At 34.8% G+C, this 21163-nt stretch overlaps 2 protein-coding genes across 7 annotated transcripts; one reads left to right on the plus strand and one right to left on the minus strand.

The window, feature by feature from the left end:
• The first annotated feature begins 3765 nt into the window (after nt 1–3765).
• LOC107943228 (mediator of RNA polymerase II transcription subunit 12) lies at nt 3766–14930 on the plus strand. Of its 2 annotated transcripts, none has more exons than XM_016876971.2 (13): nt 3766–3933; nt 4573–4766; nt 5290–5349; nt 5522–5627; nt 6115–6183; nt 6328–6381; nt 6532–6639; nt 6762–6911; nt 7015–7359; nt 7485–9880; nt 10371–12965; nt 13414–13705; nt 14118–14930. In XM_016876971.2, exons 2-13 carry the CDS (start codon nt 4639–4641, stop codon nt 14568–14570), a joined length of 6756 nt encoding a protein of 2251 aa, XP_016732460.1. In that variant the 5' UTR covers nt 3766–3933; nt 4573–4638; the 3' UTR covers nt 14571–14930. The 2 variants fall into 2 exon arrangements, with proteins under 2 accessions (XP_016732460.1, XP_016732462.1); XM_016876973.2 differs by lacking the exon at nt 3766–3933 and adding an exon at nt 4118–4245.
• A 1254-nt stretch (nt 14931–16184) lies between these two features.
• LOC107943230 (rop guanine nucleotide exchange factor 3) lies at nt 16185–19866 on the minus strand. Of its 5 annotated transcripts, XM_016876977.2 has the most exons (8): nt 19496–19863; nt 18821–19196; nt 18592–18708; nt 18054–18208; nt 17864–17938; nt 17127–17417; nt 16580–16924; nt 16185–16494 (listed from the first exon to the last, which is right to left on the minus strand). In XM_016876977.2, the coding sequence occupies exons 2-8, from the start codon at nt 19155–19157 to the stop codon at nt 16375–16377; spliced, it is 1440 nt and encodes a 479-aa protein (XP_016732466.1). In that variant the 5' UTR covers nt 19158–19196; nt 19496–19863; the 3' UTR covers nt 16185–16374. The 5 variants fall into 5 exon arrangements, with proteins under 5 accessions (XP_016732466.1, XP_040962631.1, XP_016732467.1 ...); XM_041106697.1 differs by lacking the exon at nt 17864–17938 and having other exon boundaries at nt 19496–19866; XM_016876978.2 differs by lacking the exon at nt 18592–18708.
• Between the last annotated feature and the right edge of the window lie 1297 nt (nt 19867–21163).

Consider the following 21163-nt stretch of genomic DNA (forward strand, 5'->3'; position numbering starts at 1 on the left):
GCCCCACATTTTGTCACCAAAATGATTGCCTTTCTTGCCCACTAGACTATTCATTTTAACCAAATATAAATAAATATTAGTTAGCAATGAAAGGCATCCACCTCCATTGCTTAAATCAGGTTTTCCTACCTCCCCATGTATGAAATGAGTGTTAAATTCTACTATTAGTGTTTGTATTTTGTAAAATTTATAAAATTAATTTTTATACTTTTATTTGATCAATTTTAATCTTATACTTTTTGAATTTGTCACTTTTAGTCATTGTATTTTTTAAATTTTAATCCTGACCCAAATAGTAATAGTTAAATTTGTTTGGTTAAGTTCAATTACTAGTATTGCATTACACATACAATTATAGGTTTAGTTAATTTTCTCCAATTGGATCATTCTAAGTCCCTATACTTTTCGAATTTTGAGATTTCAGTATTGAAGCAAATGACAGTTGTTAATCCATCAACAGAACTTTTAGTGAGTAATTTCTGAAAATAATAAGTTGACATGGCATTACACATATATGTTTGGTGCATCAAATTTTAGAAATAACATAACTTTACTTAATGAATTTAATAGTTATTGTTTGATGATGACTAAAATTTTAAAAATTGGAAAGTACATGAACTAAAAATTACCAAATAAAACTATAGGGATTAAATCTACGACTTTTGCAAAAGCACTAGGACTAATGACGAAATTTAATCTAGAATGAGAGTAAAGAAAGATCCTAAAACATAATCTCGACACTTTCAACCATCAAAACGACTTTTATGTGGTATGTCTTTATGCAAATCTTTGTTATCGTGGCAATAGAAATACCTCTGAACCTAAAACAACAAATTATGCATTTAGATCAAAGTCTTTAACCAAAATAAAGTACTTAGACTAATTGATGATATTATAAAAGATTAGGCATAAAATAATATCAAAAGTTACAATATAAATATTAAATTTCAAATTTGAGAATAGTAGAATGACCAAAATTGGAATTTCACTATTCTTATTTATATATATATATCAAAAGGTGTATTTAAACTTGTGTCAAATAAATGTGCATTCCTTTCTATTTTATAATATAGTTTTATCGAAATGATAATAGCAATATTTGAGCTATGAAAAGTTTGTGCCTTAACTATAAAATTTGTGAATCCTATGTGTTGGTCTAATGGTTAGGGTGTTCATTGCCCAAGATGTGGCCTGTGTTCGAGTCGCGTTATTGTTAGGGCTTTGCCCTCCTCTTGTAATTCACAAAAAAAAAACCCTACAAAATTTGCATCCATATTAAAATTTATAAATATGTTATCAAGGGTAAACATAAAAAAATAACAAACTTAGTTGTAATAATAAATTGTTGTTACAAATAATAGTTGTCATATAGAGGGTTGAGTGTATTCAAGTTACATGGTCGATCAATTTCCAGTTATCTAGTTGATTAATTTAAATTCTCTATTTTAATTTAACACATTTCAAAGTTTTATTTTTATAGCACCTTTAGTAAATTAAATTGATAATTTTCATTGTTAAATTAATGATGTTGTTAAAGAAATGATATGATTTATTCATTGTCATACAAAAAAGTAGTCAACCATATTGGACCAATAATAAATTTAAGTATCAATGAAATTGATTGTTTAAAAAAAATCACAGAAAACGATTAACAACACAATCAACCATCTCTAAAGCAATTAAATTCTATAGCAACATTTCATTATAACATCTGAGTTTATTGTAGAATTGATTTTTTATTTTTATTTTTACTATTTATAATAAGTTTTCATCTATAATATAAACAATCATAAGTATGAAATTACACTTTTTACTAAATTAATTCTCTATAACAATCTATTATCTCAATTTTAGTAAAATAAATTCTACAAGTGAAATAAACATAATAAATTATAGTTAAAATATTATTGCAATAGAATGTTTAAATTTTATATAAAAAACATATTAAAATGACTTTATTAGATGGAAATAGTCATTGATAAATATAATTACATTTGTAAATTTTATTAAAGATACGATCTAAATATCATTAATTAATGTTTTTAAAATATTATAAAACTTCAAAAATTATTATATGTGTCTTAGATGTTGTTATAGACGGATATTAGCCACCTCCCTATAATATCCAAAAATTTGGCAAATAAATGAGATTTATATAAAGAATGTTGACTTTATATATAAATATAGTCCAGTGTAATTTTGAATAACACTTATAAATTTAAATCTACTAATAATAGTATAAAAATAAAAAAATATTTAAATTAACCTTCTAGAAAATCAGAATATATCCAAATTTAGACTAGAATAAATTTCAACAAGCCCGTACATAATAAAATTTAAACATTAAATAATTTGAGTGAAAATCCAAACATAAAATTTATTATATACGACTAGAAATACTATAACACGCGTCTGTATGTGGAAATCACAGGCTGAGAACACAGATATGTGATTAAAAATAACATATAATAAAAATATATAAAATACATCAAAATGAAACTTTTGTTATCTGGTAAATCTGAGATTTTATCAATCTAATTGGCGTAAGTTCAAATTTCAACATAGGCATATTTTAATTTTTATTGGTTTTTGTTAATATAAAAAAACTAAAATATTCTCAAATAATATAATTTAATTTAATTACAAAAAAATATCTTAGTTGGGGTTTAGATAGAAGTATATATAAAACTCCAACTTCAACTAAAATATGGTAAACTACACCCTACGTCATTAAACTATTAGTAAGTTTGCATTTTGGTCACTAAACTTCAAAAAACTATAAAGTGGTCATTGAAATATTCCAAAATTTTCATTTAAGTCACTAAGCTATTAAAAGTACTGTTGAAAGGCCTCTTTTGTTCGCACTATTTGCACCGAAAGCTTTCCTTCCCCTTCTTTTCTACAGTTTTTTTTTATTCATGAAACAACTTTAAATGTTATGAATTTACGAATCAAAATTCAAATAGTTTTTTTCTCCGATCTCTGACACTAACCGTCAGATTGACTTGGATCTAATACATGTTTTTCTATTGGCCGATGGGCACCAATCCACTAAACTGATTGTTAGATCATCGCTTAGAATTCACTAGCTAGACTTAAAAATAATATTTACAACCCAATAACTTAAAAAAAACTCTCTAAAAAGTTAAGTAACTTAAATGAAAACTTTCAAGTAGTTCAGTGATCATTTTGTAACTAATTTTCTTCTTCGATCTTCAACACTAAATGTTAGATCAACTTGGATCTAAGGTATGTTCTTCTACCCCTCGACTGGTACTAATCTACTATATTGATCGTTAAATCATCATTTGGAGCTCACTAGCTAGACTTAAAAAAAAAATACTAGCCCAATGACTAAAAAAAACTCCCGAATAATTCAGTAACTTGAATGGAAACTTTCAAATAATTTAATGATTATTTTATAATTTTTTGAAGTTGAATAATTAAAATATAAACTTTCTCATAATTTAGTAAAAGTATAAATTACCAAAAAGAATATTTCAAAGCTTATTCTTACCAACACATCATTAGCACTGAAAACATAATTAAAGCTAGTATAAGGAGGATCTTTTGTCTTGTTATAACATAACTTTCTTCTATAGGAAACTAATTTAATACTTTATTCAATTAACACCCCATTTTACCCCCTCCTTTTTCCTCATCCACTCAAGGATTGATTAGAAATAAGAAAAAAAATAAAGGGTAAAATAGGAAAAATAAAGATTAGCACTAAAAGGAAGTGGGTAATAATTTAATGAGTAGATCGTCACCAAATTCGCTCCTTTTTTAATTGTCTGAGAGCATAGAGGAAGAAGAAACTGAAAAGCCGAGGCCATCATCATTTTCAGTAATCAAAGCCTAAAAAGAAAGGATCCTAAGCTCCATCGATTCTCTGTTTGTGTGTGTGTGAAAAAGTTTTAATTTTTATCAGAGGTGAGCTTCACTATCTATTTTTTTTTCTTTTGCAATCTCGATCTTCTTTCATAAGCTTTCGTTATTCCAATTTTATCCTCGACTTCCTACATTATTTTACTTATTTGCCATCAAAACCCTAGCTTGACACTATCTCCACAAAGGGGTAAAAAAAGGGTCAATCTTTTTAACTTGTTACCTCATCTCTTGTTTTATTCTATTTTTAGCATTTTAGCATGTAAAAGAACATAGCTTGTTTTTAGTTCTATTTTGGGGTTTGCTCGGTTTAGTAGATTTGTTCATTGCTGAATCGAAAACGGTGTATTTTTTATGGTATGCTGGATTGAGTCACTTGGGGATGGAGACATTTGCTCATACTGTGTTTCAAACAATTATGTTAGAGATTAAATTGTGATTTTTGTCTTCAGTGGTTGTTGCTTTTATTTGTTTCTTAATTAAATATCCCCATAGATATGAGGTTTTACTTTCACTTTGCTGACAAGGTGGAGTGAGATTGATAAGCTAATTTGTAGATTCCATGTTTGAGGTGGCACACTCAGTGCATCTATGCTTTCTCAATTAGATTTTCTATATAAATATATATGTTTTTAATAAAATTCCACGGTGGTTCTGATATATATATGTTTTGCATGAATGCAGATTGGCTTTGGCATCTCCTCTTAGTATTTGATGCTTGAAGCAGTATGCCGCTGATAGTTGGTAGATATGCAAAGGTATCATGGTGCCGGCTGCACTAGTGCAGTTAATAACAGCGCGATAGGAGGAGCTTCAGCTAGGGATACTTCCCGGGCTGACTCATCTTCATTACCACCTAACTTCCAATTCAATTCTAGGTGACTGTTCCAAAATACCATACTCGTTTTTGCTCTGGTTACAGATTCCTGTGTCCTTGGATTTTGAAATGATTTTACTTTTGTTGATTCTAAACAGCATTAGACTATATTTTTGGGATATTATCCTTTGATGAATTTTCAATTAGTGACCATATGTTGAGAATCTTTTGCTCCAGTTTCGACTCTTAAGAACACTGCTAATCTTGAATTAGCTTCTAAGTTTTGCTGTGAGCACTTTGGTCCACTTATCTGATTGTATGACTGTGCATGGGGTGTTTGTGGTTAGAAGTGGTATCTAATGCTTGTATATCTCCCACACCTTTATTATTTTTCAAATCATCTCGCACTTTCCTTTTTTTCCCCTGAAAAATAGATCTAGTTTGCTATGGACTGTTAATAACTTAATATATTAAATTTCAGAAAATATATTTATGCTTAGCGGTTTTTACTAGATCTATAAAGTTGTCTTAGTGTGAGAATACACTTTCTCTGCCTGGTATCCTTAATTATACCCATTTTATAGGCGGCAATCTCAGTTAGCATCCTACAAGTTGAAGTGTGACAAGGAACCACTTAATTGCAGGTACCTCATAATACAGTTATATGACCCTTTTGACTGCTTTATGATAATGGATTATGAAGCTATTTGAGTTGATGGGCCTACTGCTTGATTCTTAAATTTATCTTCTCAAATTATTGAATGTAGACATGTAGTTTATCTTGCATGCTAGTATTTTATTATTGTTCCTTTTCAGACTTGGCCCCCCTGATTTTCATCCTCAGTCCCAAACTTGTCCCGAGGAGACTCTCACTAGAGAAAATGTGCAACAGGGATATAAGGATACCATTAATGGACTGGAGGTATATTCTTATTATTGACTGCTATCTTTACTCTTTTTCCCCTGCAACATCCATGTGTGTGGTTGGTAACTATGGTCGCTTTTCCAATCTATATGAATTTAAATTACTTGAACTTAATGCTGAGGTAATGATGCTTTACTTTCTTTGCCCTGCTTTGAGTTGATGCTGAGAAATTTACTTAGCTATATCGGTGTGAGGCTGCTTGGAGTTGATCCATATCGGTGTGAGGCTGCTTGGAGTTGATGCTGAGATAGCGACTTAGTGATATCTTAAAGCCCTAGGATTAAATCTGAAAAATTGTTCCTTGATCAATAGTATTGGTTTGAGGCTGTTTTGAGTTTGATGCGGAGATAGCAATTTCTTAAAGCTGTAGGAAATTTATATCTGGAAAATTTTTATGCTAATTTTAGGAGATTAACTGTCTTTCCACTAGCTTCATTTATTACTATCAGATTTGTTGCCTAACATGGTCCCGCTCTCTGTTCAGGATTCGAAAGAGATTTCATTGACTCAGATTCAGGCTTTTACAAAGCCAGTTGTTCTCAAATGCAGAGATGTAAGTCACTTTATTTCTGGTGCTATGGTAGTTGAGTAGACTGTTTTATTTTTGTGCTTATTACATTTAATTTCTTGTGAAATATAACGTTCAGTTTTTGAAAAGTGTTTTTAACTTTTTAATAAGTTTTTGTTTTCCTTGCAGGCAATAAGAAAGTGTCTAAGGGCTATCAATGAAACTCGTGCTCAAAAGCGGAAGGTAATGCATTTGTTCTATTCATATTTATTTACTTATCTGCTTCTTTAGTTGTTTCTTGTATCAGTACTTGTATTATCAAATTTTGTTTTGCTTCCTCTTTAAAGTCTGAATCTCAGTATAGTATTTGAGGCTGTATTTTGTTCTTGTCAGGCTGGTCAGGTATATGGTATCCCTCTTTCTGGTTCACTGTTAAGTAAACCAGGGGTTTTCCCCGAACAAAGGCCATGCAGTGAAGATTTCAGAAAGAAATGGATTGAGGTGTGTTTATGCTCCCTAAGTTCTGTTGTTTCTTATCAATTTTGAGTTCTTGAAACTTGGTGAAAGACAAAAACAAACTTTATTCATTAACTCAATTATTTGTTTCCTTATATTTTTCCCAGGGCTTATCACAGCAAAACAAAAGTTTGTGTTCTTTGGCCGATCAGGTTCCTCTTGGGTATAAGAATAGAACATTAATTGAAGTTCTTATCCGGAATAATGTTCCATTGCTGAGAGCAACTTGGTTTATCAAAGTAACTTATCTTAATCAGGTACAATTGCTTTAATTATTGAAGCAATCTGATCACACTCTTCGCAATTGTTCTAGTCTATTCATCATATCAGTTGTTAGCAAATTATGGTTGTCTTTTGTAGGTTCGCCCAGGTTCTGCGATTTCTACTGGATCACTCGACAAAGCTCAATTATCTCGTACAGAGCTCTGGACAAAAGATGTTATTGATTACTTGCAGCACCTTTTAGATGAAATTTTTTCTAGAAATAATTCTCATTTTACTCAACATGGTAGAGATCGATTGCCACAAATGCATAATGCAGCGTCTTTGCAGCATAGGAGTGCCCCAGCATCAGCAACCCTTGATGGTGAGGAGCCGTCTCTTCAATTCAAATGGTTGTATGTGGTGCGACTCTTGCAATGGCATCATGCAGAAGGGCTGGTTCTTCCCTCTCTTATCATTGATTGGGTTCTGAATCAACTGCAGGTATTGAATTTGGTGTGACCTATAAATGCTTTTTCCACCTTTCTTTGAGGAATGCTCGTATAGGGAGTAATTGTGAGCTTATGAACGTTCTTGTAGTTTTAATTGTCATATTTGTTCTTTTCCAGGAAAAGGAATTGCTTGAGATTCTGCAGTTGCTATTGCCAATTGTTTATGGAGTTTTAGAAACAGTTATTTTATGTCAGACATATGTACGTAATCTTGTGGCTATAGCTATTCGCTTTATCCGTGAGCCTTCACCTGGTGGAGCTGATTTGGTTGATAATTCCCGGAGAGCGTATACAGTATCTGCACTGGTTGAGATGCTTCGCTATTTGATACAGGCTGTGCCAGATACATTTGTTGCTTTAGATTGCTTTCCTTTACCAACTTGTGTAGTTTCACATGCATTTAGTGATGGTGGTTTTTTGTCGAAGTCATCAGATGATGCAGGGAAAATAAAAAGCAATTCAGCAGATGCTTATGTTGTCAAAGTTAAAGGGTTTGATTCCCAATACCAGTCCTTGTCATTCGATCATGTTGTTTCCACCATCCACAAGTGTGCTGATAATCTTGCTAAAGGTGCAAGTGCTGGATATCCTAGCCAAAGTATGGCAAAAGCTGTGCAGACTCTGGACAAAGCTCTTTTGCATGGAGATCTAATAGAGGCTTATAAACATATCTTTGATGATCTTTGTGATGGAGCAGTTGGCGAAGGTTGGGTTGCTGAGGTCAGCCCATGCTTAAGATCATCACTAAAATGGCTTCAAACTGTGAATTTGTCATTGATTTGCTCAGTTTTTTTCCTCTGTGAGTGGGCAACATGTGATTTCCGAGACTTCCGGACTGCTCCTCCCCATAACTTGAAGTTCACTGGTAGGAAAGATTTTTCACAAATATATCTTGCAATTCATCTTCTAAAGCTGAAGAGGGAAGAGTGGCAGAACCCAGAATACAAGAGGGGAAGAGCTTCTGGACTTTACAGCACTGCAAAGAATACCAGTTATCAGAATAACTATTCCAGGAGGAATTTGTTGGGAAATATATATGAAGCTAAAAGCAATGGAAAATATGTTAATGGAAGAAGTAGTAGTTCTTCAGATATATTTGACAGCCCTGGTCCCCTGCATGATATTATCGTGTGCTGGATCGATCAGCATGAAGGGCTTAAAGGAGAAGGTGGCAAGCGTCTTCAGCTTTTGATACTGGAACTCATACGATCTGGAATCTTTTATCCTCAGGCATATGTGAGACAGCTTATAGTTAGTGGGATTATCGATATATCCCGACCTATGGCTGACCTGGACAGAAGGAAGAGACACCATCGAATCTTGAAGCAGCTACCTGGGCAGTATATGCTAGATATTTTGGAAGAAGCAAGAATTGCTAAGGGCTCAGAATTGCTTGAGGCTGTAAATGTTTACTCAAATGAACGTCGTCTTGCCCTTCACAATCTTCTTTTTGATCAACATAATTGTGCAAACACTTCTCATGTATCAACTAATGACAAAAAGTCTCATTCTACCTCAGGAAGGGATGGTGCTTTCCAAGTTTCTGGTGATCAGTGGAAAACTCTTCAGTCTTCAAAGACTTTCAGGAGAGATGTGGACCTTGAAGGACTGAAGGCTTCCATTTCAGTATTGTTGCAATTTCCTAGCTTATCTTCTACATCTGCAGATAGTGGAGTTGAAGAGTCTCAAGGGAGTTCCAAAAGGTCTGTTGGGTCAACATGCAACAAGCCGGACATGTTTGAAGGTGCCCCTGGGTATGAAGACCGTAAAAGGGTAAAAAGACAGAAATTAAGTGAAGATAAGAGTTTATATCTTCAAGCACCTTCACCAATTCCATCAGATGATGAAGATACTTGGTGGATGAGGAAGGGGCAGAAAAACATAGAATCTTTCAAATCTGATCCTCCGCATAAATCAACAAAGCAAGTTTCTCGTGGTAGACAAAAGACTGTGCGTAAAACTCAGAGTCTTGCTCAATTAGCAGCTGCTAGAATTGAGGGTAGCCAGGGAGCATCTACAAGTCACATTTGTGATAATAAGATAAACTGCTCACATCATAGAACTGAGGTAGAAACTTTAAAGCCAGTGGATGGAATCAGAACAACCCATTTTGGAGATATTGTTTCGATTGAAAAGGGTTTAAAGCAGCTTCGCTTTGTGGAGAAGAGGATTGTCATGGTTTGGTTGATATCTGTAGTCAAGCAGCTTGTTGAAGAGTCGGAGAAATCTGTGGCCAAGGCTGGCCAGTACGGCAGGCCCTTCATTGCAGCTGATGAGAAGAGTCCTTTGAGATGGAAGCTTGGTGAGGATGAACTATCAGTTATACTGCATCTAATGGATGTTTCCTGTGATTCAGTTTCAGCGATCAAATTTCTCCTTTGGCTGTTGCCAATAGTTAGCAGTAATCCTGGTCCTACTGTTCATAGTGGGAGAAACAGTCTAAGGGTGCCCAGGAATGTAGATAATTGTGCATGTGCAGTGGGGGAGGCATATCTTTTATCATCTCTTCGAAGGTGAAATATCATTATCTACCTTTTTTTTTTTTTAACTAAATTGTTCGTGCATATCAGTTCTGGCTATAAAAAATTTGTGCTTTTCTAGGCTGGCTCTTTATTAGTGTCCATTGTATTGCTGGTATGTTTTAATACACTTGCTGTGTCTTGATCTTACTTTACCAGTAATTTTAGCTCTTTTCCTCTCTTTTCTGCCCCCAATTTCTGGCTAAAGCAAAACTGTTCAGGATTTTCGTGGATCTATCTATATTATTATTGTCTGCATGAAAGCATTTCAAAAATACATTTTTTTCTTGGTGTATGGTTGGAGTAGACTGACGTCTAGAAACCATCCTGGAGACTGGAGAACTTCAATATTTTTCTCTGGAAGTTATTGCGCAGGAGTGGATTCTTGAGCTACTGGATTTGTCATGCCTTTTTGTGGTTCTTTTCTCTCAGCTGGCTTGACCTCCATATATATCTTACTTGCTTAATGATGTCTTTTCTTCAGGTATGAGAATATACTTATTGCTGCAGATCTTGTTCCTGAAGCTTTGTCAGCTATAATGCTTCGTGCTGCTGCAATTATGGCCACTAATGGAAGAGTTACAGGTTCGGGAACCCTAGTGTTTGCTTGGTATTTGTTGAAGAAGTATGGCAAAGTTGCCAGTGTAATTGAATGGGAGAAGAAATACAAAGGTGCTTGTGACAAGAGACTTTTCTCTGAACTTGAATCTGGACAACAAGAGGGAGATTTTGGGTTTCCATTTGGAGTTCCAGGAGGTATTGAAGATCCTGATGATTATTTCCGTAAAAAGATAACTGGTGGACGTTTTTTGAGAGTGGGTTTAAGCATGAGAGATATGGTTCAGCGTCATGTTGATGATGTCTTGCACTCTATCTTAGGTAAAGAGAGAAAACTTGTTGCAGCCGGTGCACCAAAAACTCCTGCCGTTGAAAAAGGGGGTGATGGTTATCAAGTTGCTCAACAAATCATAATGGGACTAATGGACTGCATTAGACAGACTGGCGGTGCTGCTCAAGAAGGGGACCCAGGTTTGGTGTCTTCTGCTGTTTCTGCCATTGTTGGCAATGTAGGATCAACACTAGCAAAGATACCTGATTTTACTGGTGGCAGCAATTATTCAAATTATCAACCCTCTATAAGTTCCTTGAGTTTTGCAAAGCGTATCTTGCGCATTCATTTAATATGCCTATGCCTGCTAAAGGAAGCCCTTGGAGAACGCCAAAGCCGGGCATTTGAGGTAGCTCTTGGAACAGAGGCCTCTTCTGCTTTAGCAGTAGCATTTGCTCCTGCAAAGTCCTCTCGTGGTCAGTTTAAGTTGTCTCCTGATGCTCCTGAGTCTAGTGCGAACATATCTGGTGACAATTTGAACAGTTCTGCCAAATCGACTCTAGGGAGAACAACCAAAATGTCAGCTGCTATTTCTGCTCTTCTTTTGGGGGCTGTTGTTCATGGGGTCATTAGCTTGGAGAGAATGGTAACAGTCTTAAGATTAAAGGAAGGTTTGGATGTTGTTCAGTTTGTAAGGAGCACAAAAACCAGTTCTAATGGTAATGCCCGATCTGTTGGTGCTTTTAAGTTGGACAACTCATTTGAAATTTATGTGCACTGGTTTCGGCTGTTTGTTGGGAACTGCAGAACTGTTTGTGATGGGCTAGTTTTGGAACTCTTGGGTGAACAACCTATTGTAGCTCTTTCTAGGATGCAGAGACTGCTTCCAATTAATTTGGTCTTTCCGCCAGCTTATGCAATATTTGCGTTTGTTATATGGAAACCATTCATTTTGAGTAGTAACATTGCAAGTCGTGAAGATATTCATCAATTGTATCAGTCTTTAACAATGGCCATCGGTGATGCTGTGAAACACATACCTTTTCGTGATGTTTGTATGAGGGATACCCGTGGTTTTTATGATATTATAGCTGCAGATACCACTGATTCTGAGTTCGCAGCCTTGCTAGAGTTGAATGGTTTGGACACGCACTTGAAATCCATGGCCTTTATCCCTCTTCGTGCAAGGCTTTTTCTAAATGCTATAATTGATTGTAAGATGCCTTATTCTGCTTTTACACATGATGAGGGGAATTGGGTTTCTGGACATGGCGAGTCTAAAGCTCTGCGTGGAGAGAATGATTCAAAGCAAGGTAAGCTTATTCGTGCATTGGATGCTTTGCAACCAGCTAAGTTTCATTGGCAGTGGGTTGAATTAAGGCTTCTTTTAAATGAACAAGCACTCATTGATAAGATGGAGAATCATGACATGTCCTTGGTGGATGCACTTCGCTCTTCCTCACCCAGTTCTGAAAGAGCTTCTCCTTCTGAGAATGAGAAAGTTTTCATTGAGATCATCCTCACCAGATTGTTGGTCAGACCTGATGCTGCTCCTCTTTTCTCAGAGGTGGTTCATCTTTTTGGAAGGTCATTAGAAGATTCATTGCTGATGCAGGCTAAATGGTTCTTAGGAGGCATGGATGTTCTTTTGGGACGGAAAACTGTTAGGCAACGGCTCATTAATATTGCTGAAACTAAGAACCTTTCTACTAAGACCCAGTTTTGGAAGCCTTGGGGATGGTCTTATTCTGGTGGTGATCCTGTGACAAATAGGGGAGAGAAGAAGAACGAAGCCACCTTTCTTGAGGAAGGTGAAGTCATTGAGGAGGCAGTGGAGTCAAAAAAGTGTGCGAAAGGTTCTCAAATCGATGTTGAAGGTTCCAATATCAGCCAGCAGCATGTAACAGAGAAGGCATTTATTAAATTGATTCTTCCTTGCATAGACCAAAGCTCTGCCGACTCGCGCAATACCTTTGCAAATGATTTGATAAAGCAGTTTAGCACTATTGAGCAGCAAGTAAAGTTGGTTACTCGTGGCATAAGCAAGCAGACTGGAACTGCCTCTTCAATTGAAGTTTCTACTAATAAAAGCAACAGTCGGAAAAGTATAAGAGGTGCTAGTCCTGGATTGGCTAGACGAACAATGGCTCCTGCAGAGTCTGTACCTCCTTCTCCTGCAGCTTTGCGAGCTTCTATGTCATTAAGGTTGCAGTTTATTGTGAGATTACTGCCGATCATATGTGCAGATGGGTAAGATTTTTTCTATTTTGATGATTTGTCACTCTTTCTTCCCTGAAGTAATTCGTCTCTTTCGTATTTCGTAAATTGAAAAAATGAACTGTTTTGATATGTTTTATATCTGATTTGATCATCTTTTCCTTTATCTTATGTGAGGAACTTTTTAACTCTTTTCTGTGTTGCTGATGCCTGAAAATTGGGTGCCAGGAGTATTTTCTTCCCTTTATGGGAGAGAATTTAAAAAAACTGAAAAATACATTGACTTTTGGTCTTCTACCAGAAACTATTCCCCCCTCTTCGGATTCTTTCATCCAAATTAATAACCACTCAATCAGATAGTCGTGATGGTATATTGTTTTTTTTTGTTCAACATCTTGATGGAATATTATTAAGAATCTGTGTTACTATGTCTGGTATTTAATGAACTAGTTCACCAAGGTTCATTTGTTGGCTTATTTAGGGAACCATCATCAAGAAACATGAGGCACATGCTTGCCTCTGTAATACTTCGATTGCTTGGAAGTAGGGTTGTGCATGAGGATGTGGACCTATCTTTTAATTTCAAACAGTTGAAGAGGGACGCGGAGCTGGTGTCTTCTATTGCATCCTCAGAGATTTATAGAGATAGTCTTTTTGATCGCTTATTGTTAGTTCTACATGGGTTGTTAAGCAGTTGCCAGCCAAGTTGGCTAAGGTCAAAGACTGCCAATGATTTTTCTGGATTTGATCATGAGGCATTGGAGAGTTTCCAGGTTTGGTCTTTATCCTTCCCTTGTTAAATTTACTGCTGCTTGTTTTGGTAAATAAACCTAAATTTTTTAGAAATGTGGTCACAACGTGTTTTTGCTGCACCTGTAATGTAATTGGTATAAGGAATATAAATAAAGCAGGCGTGCTGCTTGCTAAAGACTTATATGGTTGCACTTCTAATTTGACTTTTGGTTTTATGTAAGTTATGAGCTCTTGAGATACCCTTCCTGTCAACGTAGAATATTGATTCATTTTAATTCCTCTTTTGAAACAAACTATCTTCTTATGAACATAAAGTTCTCAATAAGTCTTGCTGTGTGTGTAAAAGGTTATTTATTCAAACTGAAGTTAGCATTGGAGTAAAATGATAGATGATTCTTTACTCAACTCAGTAACTTTTTTCTGTTGGTGCAGAATGAATTAGATTCCATGCAACTACCTGAGATCATTAGATGGCGTATTCAGGCAGCGATGCCAATATTATTTCCTTCTTTCCGCAATGTGATCTCCTGCCACACACCTTCGGTCCCAGTCGGTGCTCTTAGTGCACTTCAATCCAGCATCTACATCCCTGAATCTTGCAATGGTACCTTAAATGCACCTCAGAGACAGGTTGCATCGGCACGAACTGCAAATAACATACCGGGAAAAGCCAAGTCAATGCCTTCACTACAGGAGTACGATATGGAAATCGACCCATGGACACTTTTGGAAGATGGAGCAGGTTCAAGTCTATCTTCAAGTGGCACTATTGTCATTGGTGGCAGCGACCGTGCTAATCTTCGAGCCTCCAGTTGGCTTAAGGGGGCTGTAAGAGTGAGGCGAGCGGACCTGACATATACCGGTGCAGTGGATGATGGCAGTTGATTTTAGATTTAACTTCATTTTTTATTTGGTATAAGGTTAGCGATCCCCCCAAACCCCCAAGAGCAACAGGTAAAATTTAACACGAATTCTGTTGCATGCATGTTGGCATCGATTTCACATCTCTTACCTGTTCCATGTCTAATAGTGGAGGGGACACTGTTAGAAGGGGATTTTTTTTTCAGTCGGATGGTGGGGTGGCATGCTGAAAGTCTTTGTACAATAATCTCAAAATGTGCTCATTGTAGGCGATTTATTCGGCATGCAATACAACTTGATATCATTTTATGCCCCCACCTAGACTGTATCACAAGTGCCATTCAGAGGCCTTGTTGTATATATAGAGATGATTGTTTCTGTTTACCAATTGATTTGAGCAAAATATCCCAAGAATGACATGTTGTTCCATTTACTAATCTACTTTTTGCCTCCAATTCTCTCTCTCTCTCTCCAAGGCACATGCACATGCTAAGGTATGGACATCCACATGCCATGTACTGATACATTTATTGCTTATGTTGCAGTCATGCATACACTACTTTAATTATTAAACATCAGTTTCTGTGTACTTAAATTGATTTTTTCGAACATTTCTGATGTCAAGATAACATTTTTGTTGGATAGGCATCCGCCAGAACTAATGGATCATTGATCATAGAACCCAACTTTTTTTTCTTTTTTTTTGGTAATTATGCACTATAAGTAGTTTTAGGTATACAAATTTGGGATATCTAGAAATTATTGTAGTTTTATATACATAACCAAGGGTACTTATTTTAGTGTTAGTTTTAGCTTTAATTAAGGTAAGATGACTTCCTATATGGGCCAATGTTTATGAAATGCTAGTAGTAATAATATTTGTGGGTCTTGACTCTTGTATGAGAAAATTGATTATATTGCAGCTGTTTGAAGATAATGAACTTAATAGACTGCATCTCAGTGGTCCAAAAATAAATTAAAAAACTATGAATCTCAGTGAGTCTGATACAATGTAAAACATTAAGCATCATCCGTTGGAAGGAGCACCCAAGATCCCCTTACCCTTGGAGTTTTTGGCCTTGAGAAATTCGTAGCTGATATCTATTTCTGGTTTGATTCTATTCTCAAACTTTATAGCTTCTTTTTCCTCAGCATTCATGTAGAAGCAGATACTATAAATTCTGCTTTTCTCTATGCCAATCCCGATAGGATAATTATCACACATTAGTCACGTGTTCCACTTCAATCATATCAAGCCGTACCGCCGACCAACCTTGCACCTATGCTTATGGACATGTGTTTGAACCAAATACAGGTATCCATCCATGGACTGTCCCATAAGCCGAGAACCCCTCTCTCCTGCCCACTTTTCTACTAGTTTGCACACCGTAACTCATAGTCTCTCGGCATAGAAACTTAACCTTCCTACACCGTGTGAACCATCCTTTCCACTGCCTCCTTCACTTCCTCAACACACAGACATATATTTATATATATTTGATGCAGGCTTCCAAGTCCCTGTGGTTCATTGACTGATGTTTAAAATGGATTAGTGGGTATCCATCCTACTTTTATTTCAGATTGCTGTTTCAAAGGTTATAGCGAATAACATGTATTGTTTGCAGTAACATATGATCATGAACGGAACCCATTTAAAAAGTAAGGTTAAGGTGTTAGAAATTACATGGTTTATTTAAACGATTCTAATGTAAAAGAAGAAATGGTTCAAATATAAAAGGAATCAACATATGCAAGGAATTTAGAAAATAAAGAAGAAGAAGCTGGGTTTAACCAGCTGAAATAATGTTGGGGTTGAGTTAGCCCTTTTTCAGTCTTGGTTTCTTGTTGTACTGTCTACAAAAAACACATCTTCAATCCAAGCAACAATGTTGAAAGCTAGTCCTTCTAATACCCTCGAATAACTCTCAAGGATTGCTTGCCCCACATCCTGCAAAAAACCCCCCACAATTTTGGCATTCAAAGCTTGCATGTTATGGTGGAAAGCAAGAAAATACCAGTTTTTTAGCACTTACCCTATTGTACTGAATTTTGCACGTGTCTAGGGACGTTTGTGAGAGTTCAGGGTATCTTTGCTTCAATGAAAATAACAAGCTCTCTGCTCTTTCAGCTAATATATGGTTTTTGTCACTTCGATCGACGTCGGACATTAAGTCTTTCACCATACTCCATGATGATTTCAAATGGATCATGCATGCTTTACGTCTCCATGTGTACATTGAAGCTTCAACAGGATCTGCAAGTTCAAGTGCTTCGTGTTCGGATGCTATGTTGAGACAATCGAGTAGATACTCAGGGGAGAATTTTTCTGTGGTGTACATGTAGCGGTATATAGGGTCTCCGATGCTGGCTCTTCCGCTCTGTAGATAAGAAAAAGAGAGTTAGTACCTTGTCTACCAAGCAAGCATTAGGGACAGGGAAAGGGGTTGCAGATGCTAGAACTCGAATCTTGGACTTACGAAATATCGATATACTTTTACAACTGACCGCACGAACTAACTAAGCTATTATGAGTGGAACATTTGTGTGTATATACATTTTTTATCAGCATAAGGGGCTAACCTTTGGAAGTGATGCCATGTATGAATCTGGGATTTCCATCTCGGAAAGAACACTGTTGTTTATAGACATAGCAGCCTTGTGAATTTGATTAGCACATTCTCGTTTATGTCGCAAGTGCTTCCTCGCTTTCTCGGTAAGTCCACTCGAAGGAACACACGGCACCGGTACCCACCATTTCTCGTCATTTCTTTGAACAACTCTTCGAAATGAACCCATACGGGTCGAATTCGCCGACATACTCCCTTGCTCTGCGTACCAGAATTCTCTATCCTGGAAGCTATCCAGTATTTCCTGTTTTACAGTGTAAGCTCTAAGATATATATATATATATATAAACAAAAGACTGGTTTTTTTCGGTAAGAGTACTACATAGCCACCTGTACTATGAGTTAAATTACATTTTGCCCTTTCTATTAAAAAAAAGGGCAAATTAGTTTCTGCACATTAAATCAAAGAACAAATTGGTCCTTCTGTTAAAAATTTCATCAATTTTTACTGTTAAAAACTGGTCTCTGTAAGTTAGCATAAAGTAGATATTGCACGCCAAGCATCACTGCCTTAATAGTACAAAGGATGAAATTTTTAATAATAAAAAATCAATTTGTCCTTTGATCTAACTTACAGAGACTATTTTGCCCATTTTTTAGTAGAAGAGGCAAAATACAATCTGACTCCTACTGCAGGTGCCTCTATGGTACTTTAACCGATTTTTGTCTCACATAGAGCTTGTATCTTACAATGAGCATTGCATCCAATTTTCTCAGTGCTGGAAGATTGATGTAAATATCTGATCTTTGCCTGCTTTCCATTATCTAAACATGTAACATATACATACATACATAGATATATATATCATGTTAAAGCAAGCAAAGATGATAAATCTCCATAAAAAAGTAATCTTTTTGGATATGGACTATGAAATCTTACCTCAACAGCTGCTCCATTACGTAAATTGTGTGACTTGGGAGTAAATTCCACAATATAATCACAGACAGATAAAAGACAATCCATTTCTCTTTTCCAAAGAGCTTTCTCTTCAGGGTTCAATGGCTCCAACCTCAAATTTTGCCCAAATACAGTTGCTGCAGTAATTACCATTCAACATGGAGTAAGCAATTCCATAGATTTCAAATATATGGTAAAAGTGCCACAAAGTCCACTGTTCTAGGAGTCAAATTGTATTTGGTCTCTTAAGCTAGAAAAAATAGATAAATTAGTCATTGTACATTAGATTAAAGAGCAAATTAGTTATTTCTGTTAAAAATTTTACTTATTTGTACTATTAAAAACTGGTATGCTTGACGGAATAACCAGATAGTGACGGCATGTTAATTTACAAAGATCGATTTTAAATAGTAGAAATGAATAGAATTTTTAATAGAAAATTAATTTGATCTTTGATCTGACGTACATGAACTAATTTACTATTTTTTGAGTAGATATGAATGTATATGTGCGTATCTACCGTAAAGATTGGTTATGGAATTTGAGATTGTAATAGCTGTGCATACTCCTTTTCCACTTCCAGACATATCTTCTCCCAGTAAAAGTTTTGCAAATCTTTCCTTCATCATTTCAAGTTCTTTCCAACATAATTTTGAACCTCCATTAGCATAAAAATTAAAAAAAGGAGAATATATACATATATATATAGTTTAAGCATATGAAAGACAAACTCAAGCAATTTTACATACCTAAATCCAATGATTCCAAATCATCAAGCTTTTGATGATCACCTGCATTGCTATTTTTGCACTGTTTTGTTACAAGCCTTGTAAGAAGAGCTTGCTTTTGAGGAACAACCCCACCAGTTCTCTTAGTTGACCAATGAGAAGAACAAGAAGGTGAAGCTTCACTACAACAACTATGGTGATCATCAACAGGTTCAGAAAATACTGAAGTCGATGAATATGTTCGGCAATACACAAATGAATCACCACTCATGGTTGACTGATCATTTGGATCAGTTGAACAAGGTGATGGTTGATAACCCACATCATAGTTTTCATCACTGTTTGATGAATTCTCCATTTGAACACCTCTTTATAACACTTCTCTTTACTCTTTGCTCTACAAATAATCATTAAAATTTTGGTCAGTGGGGGCTCAAGATTTAAGAACTTTTTTGAAAGACCATAATCAAACCATGGTCCAAAAACATGGACCCGACCAAAAAAAGGCTTAAACTGAATAATTCTACATTGTAAAGAAAGAAAAAGAAAAAGACCCAACTTTGTTACAGAAACAAAAAAGCAAATTCTTGGTGTGCTAACAGTCACAGGTCATTGTAATTCACTGACAATATGAACAATAAAGTTTATATATAAGCAACCGTTGATGATAAAGCAACGTTCTTTTTTTCCACTTACCTTTTTAAAGTATAGATTTTTGAATTCAAAACCGTTGAAGAAGATGATGATAATATAGCTAGTAATAATCTGAAGAGGAACGTTTAGAACAGTTCCTTTTTGTTGATATAATCCAAAAGAAAAGCTTTCTTTTTGCAATTCCACCATGCTACCATCATCATCATCATCATCATATGAACATAAAAAGACAAGGGATCTTGACTTCTAGACCGTCTGATTGATGGGTTCTTTTTGCTTTTTGTGATCAAAGAAGAAAAACCCAGTTTCAGAATCTGGAAAACAAAAATGGGTTCGATTGGATTCTTGTTGAAAGAGTATATATTTTTTTTGGTTTCTGATGGAACATACAGACTGTGTTTCTTAGTTGTAAATTGAATTGAATATTTATGAAGACTCGGGTGGCTTGTATTATTATATGATTTTGCAAATTGCAAGTACGTGATGAATATTTTATAGTTTTCGGTGAAAAAAGAATCTCAATTATTTTTTATTTTTTAATTAAATGAAAATTTTCTCTCTTTCTGAGTTAGTGTCAGAAATTGTATCTTTTAACCCTGAAATTGATATATAAAATTAGAGAAAAAAAACATGATAACAGATTTATCACTTTCACAATTAACTTTTAAATATTTAATCTAATTATTTTTTTAAGAAAAATTAATTGAAATGTTAAAATTTTAACAACATTCATGTAATACATGTGTGAAGATTTATGTGTATTTATTAATTTTACTCATTTTTTGAATTTTTAAGAAGGGAACATGGACCGCCACTTTAGTATTGTTAAAATTTTAATGATTAAATAAGTTGGATTTCTCATAAAAAAATTAATTTGACTAAATTTTAAAAAGTGAGTTAAAATATAAAAAATTTGATTAAAACGATAAAAAAAGTAAATGTTAAGATTAAATTTAAGGTAAACTATTAAAAATAATTATTTTTGTTTGCCTTAGATTACATTTTAGTTATTTATGTTTGAAATGTTACGTTTTAATCACTTACGTTATTATTTTGTTACGAAGTGGTCACTTTACCATTAAACTTCGTTACCTCCCTAAAGGCAGTCCTATGTGGCAGTCCAAATAGGTTTTAAATTCCAACTTGGATGTCCAATTGCTGGGATGAAAATGTGTTTTTAATTAAATAAATTTAATTTGGACGGTCACGTAGGACATCTAAGTTGGCATTTAAAATTCATTTGGAATGTCATGTAGGACTTCCATTAGAGAGGTAATGGAGTTTAACGGTAAAGTGATCACTATGTAACAAAACGATAACGTAAGTGAATAAAACGTAACATTTCAAACATAAGTGACTAAAATGTAATCTGAGGCAAATAAAAGTGACTATTTTTATAATTTATTCCTAAATTTATATAAAAGAATTTCATATTTTAATAACGGATATGTTACCATGTGAGATCACATTATGCAGATGGGTATGTATAAGAGATTGCCTAAAATAAGCTGATTTATCACGTTATGATTAAGTGATGTAAAAGGCAAAAAGCTTTATATATATATAAAACTTATATTAAATAATAAAGTGTCTTATTCATAATTCAATGCTTTGGACTATAAAGAAAATGATGGGTTTCAAAGCAAATTTAGAAACTTTATTAGAATGATGTAAATCCAAAACATGTGAAGGAATAACAAGTTGGAAAAG

The sequence above is a fragment of the Gossypium hirsutum genome, chromosome D12 (assembly GCF_007990345.1).
Source record: "Gossypium hirsutum isolate 1008001.06 chromosome D12, Gossypium_hirsutum_v2.1, whole genome shotgun sequence".
Classification (NCBI taxonomy): Eukaryota; Viridiplantae; Streptophyta; class Magnoliopsida; order Malvales; family Malvaceae; genus Gossypium; species Gossypium hirsutum.

What these genes read in the sequence shown, in the direction of transcription:
- LOC107943228 (XM_016876971.2), top strand. Translation starts at nt 4,639, where the DNA reads ATGCAAAGGTATCATGGTGCCGGCTGCACTAGTGCAGTTAATAACAGC. An exon ending in ATACCATTAATGGACTGGAG is followed by an intron (nt 5,628 to 6,114) that starts GTATATTCTTAT and finishes CTCTCTGTTCAG; the next exon opens with GATTCGAAAGAGATTTCATT. An exon ending in CTTTTATCATCTCTTCGAAG is followed by an intron (nt 9,881 to 10,370) that starts GTGAAATATCAT and finishes TCTTTTCTTCAG; the next exon opens with GTATGAGAATATACTTATTG.
- LOC107943230 (XM_016876977.2), bottom strand. Translation starts at nt 19,157, where the DNA reads ATGGAGAATTCATCAAACAGTGATGAAAACTATGATGTGGGTTATCAA. An exon ending in GTAATGGAGCAGCTGTTGAG is followed by an intron (nt 17,939 to 18,053) that starts GTAAGATTTCAT and finishes TTACATGTTTAG; the next exon opens with ATAATGGAAAGCAGGCAAAG. An exon ending in ACATGGCATCACTTCCAAAG is followed by an intron (nt 16,925 to 17,126) that starts GTTAGCCCCTTA and finishes TCTTATCTACAG; the next exon opens with AGCGGAAGAGCCAGCATCGG.